Source organism: Triticum dicoccoides, chromosome 1B (assembly GCF_002162155.2).
Source record: "Triticum dicoccoides isolate Atlit2015 ecotype Zavitan chromosome 1B, WEW_v2.0, whole genome shotgun sequence".
Classification (NCBI taxonomy): Eukaryota; Viridiplantae; Streptophyta; class Magnoliopsida; order Poales; family Poaceae; genus Triticum; species Triticum dicoccoides.
Window position 1 is genome coordinate 228,393,000 of NC_041381.1, and position 6,947 is coordinate 228,399,946.

Below are 6,947 nucleotides of genomic sequence, written 5' to 3' on the forward strand. Positions count from 1 at the left end.
ATATAAGAGAAAGAAGTAGGTCGGTGGAGCAACGAGGGGCCCAGGAGGGTGGGGGCGCGCCCAGCCCCCAGGGGGCAGATTGGTCACCCTCGTGGCTGCCTCGTTCGTTGCTTGACGTCCACTCCAAGTTCCGTGGATTGCGTTAGTTCCAAAAAGATCGCACCCGAAAGTTTCATTCCGTTGGACTCTGTTTGATATTCCTTTTCTTCGAAACACTGAAATAGGCAAGAAAAACAGCAATTCGGGCTGAGCCTCCGGTTAGTAGGTTAGTCCAAAAAATGATATAAAAGTGTAAATAAAGCCCATAAACATCCAAAACGGGTAATATAATAGTATGGAACAATCACAAATTATAGATACGTTGGAGGCGTTATCAGAGAGGAGATGGTGTTGTTGAAGATGTTGATGGATATTGCCCTCCCCAAGATGGGAGACTTGTTGGTGATGATGATGATGATGATTTCCCCCTCCGAGAGAGAAGTTCCCCCGGTGGAATCGCTCCGCCGGAGGGCAAAAGTGCTCCTGCTAAAGTTCCGCCTCGAGACGACGGCGCTTCATCCCGAAAGTCCACTCCTCATTTTTTTTCTAGGTCAAAATGACTTATATACCAAAAGATGGGCACCGGAGGTGGGCCGATGAGGGCATAACCCACCAGGGCGCGCCTGGGCTCCCTAGCGCGTCCAGTTGGGTTGTGCCCACCTGATGGGCCCCTTTTGGTACTTATTTGCTCCAATAATTCTCATTTATTCCATTAAAATTCTTCATGAAATTTCAGCTCATTTGGAGTTGTGTAGAATAGGCAGCCTAACGTTGCTTTTTCATGTCCAGATTTCTAGCTGCCGGAATTCTCCCTCTTTGTGTGAACCTTGCATATTATGAGAGAAAAGGCATTATAATTACTCAAAAAGTATTATTATGCATAACATTTAAAACAAAAAAGAGGCTAGCCAACTCACCTCCTCGATGCTCCCCGATTGGGCCTTCGTTGGCCGTCGGATCTGCAGTTGGGCGAGTTTGAATCGTTGGATCTTCACAGCAGTAAAACCCATTTTCACCTCGCAGTTATTTTTGCTGGCCAATGACGGGTGGGATCGCGCCATGCACTCATTGGTTGGGTTTCTTGTTTTTGCGTGCAAAACGCTTTGTCCAATCCGCTCCGCGTGCTCGCACCGTACCCAATCCCATCCTCTCCCCTGGTCGTCCCGATCCACACCAGCCGCCGCACAACCCTAGCCCCTTTCCCCTTGATCCCCACAGCCCCTCCCTCCTCCTCGCTCTCCGCCATGGCCTCTGCACTAGGAGCCTCTCCATGGCCTCCTACCCATCCCCCCCACCACCATAGGTGCACACAGATGGTCGATCCGTGCCGGAGAAGAGCAGCTCCAGTTATGGTGGGGTGCATCTGTGCCGAAGATGAAGGAGGTCCGCCGCCCGTCTTTGCCTCCTCGCTGCGTCCTTGTTGCTCCTCCTCCTCTCTCTCTCCGCACCTAGCAGTGCAGCAGCCGGGACAAGGGGAAGGAGCAGCCCGACCCGGCTCCATCTCTCTCCTTCATGCAGGAGAACTGGATGAGCAGGTGGCGAGGGAAGCCGCCACGGCTAGCGGCGGCGCTGCACAGGAACGTCCACCTCCAGGTCTCCATCCTGTCTCACGATCCCTTTCCGTTGCAGTGTTGTTCTTTTTTCTCTTGGCCCGATCTGCTCACAGGTTTGAGGCTTCGTGTTGTAGGGACCAGATCTTGGCTATGATATATGCTGCTGATTTGGCTATCAACTGCTAAATCTACGAATCATTCAAAATGTTTTGCCTAACTGCACAAGCCTTGCATATGACCACTGGGCCATGTCTTTTGTGAGCACCCATAATTCTTTTGTTCTATTGATGTTTTGCCTAACTGCACAAGCCTTGCATATGACCACTGGGCCATGTCTTTTGTGAGCCCCCATAATTCTTTTGTTGTATTGATGTCGTGGAGTTCAGTAGGTTAGTAAAAGGGTCTTTTGATTTTGTTGAGTTCAGTAGATTAGTAAAGGGTCTTTTAATTTTGTTGGCCATATAGGATTTTACTACTGCTATGGACAAAAGAAGGCTAAAGCTGGGACAGACAACAATGTCAGGAGCCAACCGAGGTAAAGAAACCTAAGTTGACAAGCAGGGCGTACTCCCCTCTGCAGTTATTTTTCTCTGCTATTCATAGATTAGTAAAAGGGTCTTTTGATTTCGTTGAGTTCAGTAGATTAGTAAAGGGTCTTTTGATTTTGTTGGCCATATAGAATTTTACTACTGCTATGGACAAAAGAAGGCTAAAGCTGGGAAAGACAACAATGTCAGGAGCCAACCGAGGTAAAGAAACCTAAGTTGACAAGCAGGGCGTACTCCCCTATGCAGTTATTTTTCTCTGCTATTCTTAGATTAGTAAAAGGGTCTTTTGATTTCGTTGAGTTCAGTAGATTAGTAAAGGGTCTTTTGATTTTGTTGGCCATATAGGATTTTACTACTGCTATGGACAAAAGAAGGCTCAAGCTAGGAAAGACAACAATGTCAGGAGCCAACCGAGGTAAAGAAACCTAAGTTGACAAGCAGGGCGTACTCCCCTCTGCAGTTATTTTTCTCTGCTATTCATTGAGCATATTAGGAGATTGATAGACAGTGTGAGAACTGGTACATAAAATAATTTAAGAACATTAATCTGAATCACATAGTGGTTCCTAACATTTAGCATTTCTAAAATTTGCCATTTTTAGATAGACAGTGTGAGAACGGGTACATAAAATAATTTAAGAACAATAATCTGAATCACATAGTGGTTCCTAACATTTAGCATTTTTTAAAATTTGCCATTTTTACCTAGATCCGAAATGCCGAGAAGCAGGGTTTATTTTCTCTCATCACCATAACAAAGGTATGCAATCCATTCTTATATATTTTTTACAATGGCATTATGCACATAACTTGTCTGATGCAATGGACAATCGGATATTTGTGGTTGGTATAAATCATTTTAATGCATAAAAGAAGAGTTGGTAGGTTTTGACATGAGCATGATGAATTATTGAGGCCTTTTGTTTCTTGAACGGTAGTGTGTAGAAAGTTTGTTTTGCTCTTGAAAGGTGTGTGTGAGAGTTTGAGGGAAAAAACTATTGCTTTACTTATGTTTCAACTCCAGTGAGGCATGTTTGAACGGTAGTGAAAATATGGTGCTTATTTTTATTTTGCTGATTTGAGGATATTGGTAGTAGAATGTCCTTTTGGGCTGGTCTTGCAGTTCATTCAGTTTCAAGGGAAAAGATATATGTGTGGTTTCTTTGCTTTACAGAAGATGCATTATATGATGTCTTCATCTTGGTAACCATTACCAATTTTACATTCTTGGTGAATTCTAAATCATGCTAGGCAATGTCGTCTTTTAATAAGTTGTCATATTGTACGCATGAGTTCTCTAAAATTCCTGGGTGGTTTATTCTATTATAAAGCTAGAAAAGAAACAACAATGGGGAGTTGTTTAAGGACGGACAAAAGCCATGAGTTGTTTTGCTGAGAAAAGAAACAAGTAATATCACATTCTGAAGGTTCATTTCCATCTATACGGGTGAGGAGTCCTTAAAATGTGAAGTATTGTAGGTTTCTAACCATGTACATAGGTCGTACACAGCTAAGCACTCGGGCTATGATTATTGTTATGTATGGATTAATAGTGATAATCATTGTTTGGTTCAGGCATTGAACAACTAAAACTAACTCAAAAGTATATGTTGTTTCAAAATAAATGATGTACCTAAAGAACTTTATTGATGATCAGGCGTGCATTTTGAATGCATTGGAATCAAATTCAGAATGCCTGAGGATTGATTTCTTCTGTTGGTCATGTTGTAAAAATAGGAAGCAGCTTCTCACGAGCCAACCTTTTTTTTGCAGGGGAGACTCCAGGGAGAGAGAGGAAAGCTGTGCAAGTGCCCCTGGAAGCGAGGCAGCTCGGCGGCGTCGTGGAAGAGGAGCTACGCTTCCATGGAGTAGAGCGACGAGGGGCTCCGGTGTCGCTGCAGAGGAGGGAGGAGATCCGCCGCCACTGCACCTGACAATTCGACAGGAACCTCTCTGGATGATTCTGTCGTGAGTCTCCTACTGTTCATATTCAGACTGCAACATTTTTTGAATTTTACTTTGGCTGAAGTTGTTCTTACTGGTACACCAGATCAGCCGTATAAATTCACTATATGTTCTGCTTGACTGTTTTTTTTATCTTAATAAAATTGCATATCTGCAGCATCTTGACTCGCCTTTCTGAAATTGTAGCTTATCTCTGCTCATGGTGCAATGGAAGTATACTACAAGATAGCTTCTCTGCATTGTTGTTTGATTAGTAACAAGTATACAGCATCCCATGTCTGAAACGTTGTTTGATTTAGTAACAAGTAACAAATCAGAGAGGGCATGAAACCTGCACATTTTCTGCTTCGCTGCAATTTTTGTTTATGATGGTCATGCCATGATGACTACTCCCTCTGTTCCCAAATATTTGTCTTTCAAAAGATTTCAACAAATGACTACATACGAAGCAAAATGAGTGAATCTACACTTTAAAATTTGTCTATATACATCCATATGTTGTAGTCCATTTAAATGTCGAGAAAGACAAATATTTGGGAACGGAGGGAGTAGTAGTTTCAGTTTATTGAGTATTGTGCACATGAAACCCAATCCTGTATATGTACTGGTGGCAGTATGCATTTCAATTTACAGAGATTCCAATGCTTCCTTTTTTTGTATCCGTGTTTGTCCTCTTGCATTGTTTAATAAGCAGATCGGTCCACCACTAATTATACATGTTGTTTTGAATTTTGGCAGAATTCGGGTGTTATGCATTTTTGAAAGTGTTGTGCAATGGCAGAAATTGGCAAGAGGATACCTCAAGTTGGTATGAGGTTCATAGATTCGGATGAGGCTTGGGTGTTTTGGGTAGAATATGGTGAGGAAAAGATGCAAGTTTGATGGAAAAGCGACTTCACACAGATTTGTGTGTTCCAATGAGGGCATTAGAAGGAAAGCGCAAACTGATCGTGAGCCAAAGCGCAATCCCTGTATATGTACTTATTTTATTTTAGCCTATCTCTGCTCATGTGTGCATCTCGTTCACTCTTTGGATTAAACTATAGCCAAGTGTACAACTATACTTGCCTAATATATCCAGTGTTCAGTGTCAAAATTGTCCAGTTTGAAAAGGTTCCATTACTTTACTGGCATTGTTTCTTCTGTATTCACTAATCCTGCAAGTGTAGGCTGAGAACTATACAATTTGGACAGGTTCCAGTGTTGTGTTGCTGCCGTACATGCCCAGTGCAGTTTTTGGATTTCCACTGAGTGATAGCTTTGTTTTGGTCTTCCATATATCTGTGTTCTTATTATCAAGTCTCCACACATGTCTTGTGCCCCCACAGGAAATAGCATTCTTTGACGTGACTAGAACAGGAAAGCTCTTAAGCAGGCTTTCTGAAGATACCCAAATTATAAAGAATGCCGCTACAACAAACCTTTCAGAAGCACTGCGTAATCTGACTACCACATCTATTGGTCTTGGCTTTATGTTTTCAACTTCATGGAAGCTAACATGTAAGTACCAGTTCCACATGCCTGTGCTCTACAGATTAAGAACTTTGTTGCATCTCATTTTGCTGACTGTGTGGCATCTACCCGTGCATCAATAAAATGAGACCATGCTTGCATGTGTTGTGTCTTCTGCACATCACAGTAAAATCTTTTGGTTCCCCAAATGGTTTAAAAAAGATGTTGACCTGTGACAGTTTCTTGTGTTTTTATTAAGCCAAATGTGGGCTGTGAAATATGTAATTTGGAATATCTTGATGCTTTGCTGCTGTTGTCATTATGTACTAGCATTAACATTTGTGAAAATGGGCAATCTGAAGAGGTTTTGAGTGCCATGTCGGCCCTGTTTCTATGCTTGTGTAGTTGTGCTTTTGCCAAGTCTGCAGGTGTGGGCTGTTTTGCTTTGGGCAAATCTCATGCATTGGATCTGCATTGGACGGCAGATGAGAGGGGGCCAGTTACAATGTGACTTGCTAGAGGCAAGTCACTGGATCTCAGTCCGCTAGGTACATGCACGACTTCTCTTATATATACGCAACGTAACAATGTGGATAACTAGAACTGTGGTGATGTTGCTCTATTATAAGTACAAATAACTCATGGTTATCTTTTCTGTTGTGATGTTGCTCTATTATAAGTAAAAATAACTCATGGTTATCTTTTCTTTTGTTTACAGGCGATGTGTGGTAGGAGTTGTACTCACAGGAAGACTATTGTGCTGTGTATAAACCACGTTCTATGATTCACTTCTGTTATGCATATTTACTTTCCAGTTTTAGGACTGAAATCCATCCATTGTGATGAATTTGGTTGTATGGGCATTACCTATTTGACTTACGCTTGCTTCATCACATATAAACTGCTTTTCTTTTCCCCACTGATTGTATGACCTAAAACTATCATGTATATGAGCCAAGTTATTAGCAATGTTTCACATTTTCTTACTTGCAATACTGTGCTTGCCTATTCAGGTGTTCCAAGACCCAAATCATCAGAAAAACAACACATACAACACTTTTTTCTTTTGAACTTTGGTTATCCTTATACAAGCCCCCGTTCATTTTGTTTATATACTGGTTGTAGTAACTATATGTGCTTGCTCAATACTGATAAATGGAATATTTTCAAAGCATGTATGGTGTGGTTCTGTTCGCAATTTGGTGCAACGGGAGATTATTAAAAAATACACATTTTTTCAACATGACATGGTCTTGAAATGGGACTCTACTACCAAATTAAAAGTTGTAAGTATATCTCATTGTAGATGACAAGTCTTTTTTTTTATTAAAAAGGGTTAAATTTGTTATCATATATGCTTGCCCGCTACTTAAACAACTAAAACATGGAA

General features: G+C 41.6%; 1 protein-coding gene across 13 annotated transcripts; it reads left to right on the forward strand.

Moving 5' to 3' along the window:
- Positions 1-1,141: 1,141 nt before the first annotated feature.
- On the forward strand, positions 1,142-6,543 carry LOC119329514. 13 transcript variants are annotated; one of them, XR_005159593.1, is made up of 9 exons: positions 1,142-1,632; positions 1,727-1,849; positions 2,058-2,127; positions 2,272-2,341; positions 2,486-2,555; positions 2,850-2,900; positions 3,914-4,108; positions 4,292-6,105; positions 6,276-6,543. XR_005159593.1 is itself a non-coding variant. In XM_037602579.1 (6 exons), the coding sequence occupies exons 1-5, from the start codon at positions 1,552-1,554 to the stop codon at positions 4,917-4,919; spliced, it is 492 nt and encodes a 163-aa protein (XP_037458476.1). In that variant the 5' UTR covers positions 1,150-1,551; the 3' UTR covers positions 4,920-6,105; positions 6,276-6,543. The 13 variants fall into 13 exon arrangements, 1 of the variants encoding a protein (XP_037458476.1); XR_005159584.1 differs by having other exon boundaries at positions 1,145-1,632; positions 1,727-1,981; positions 4,844-6,105; XR_005159583.1 differs by having other exon boundaries at positions 1,145-1,632; positions 1,727-1,932; positions 4,844-6,105.
- The last annotated feature ends 404 nt before the right edge of the window (positions 6,544-6,947 follow it).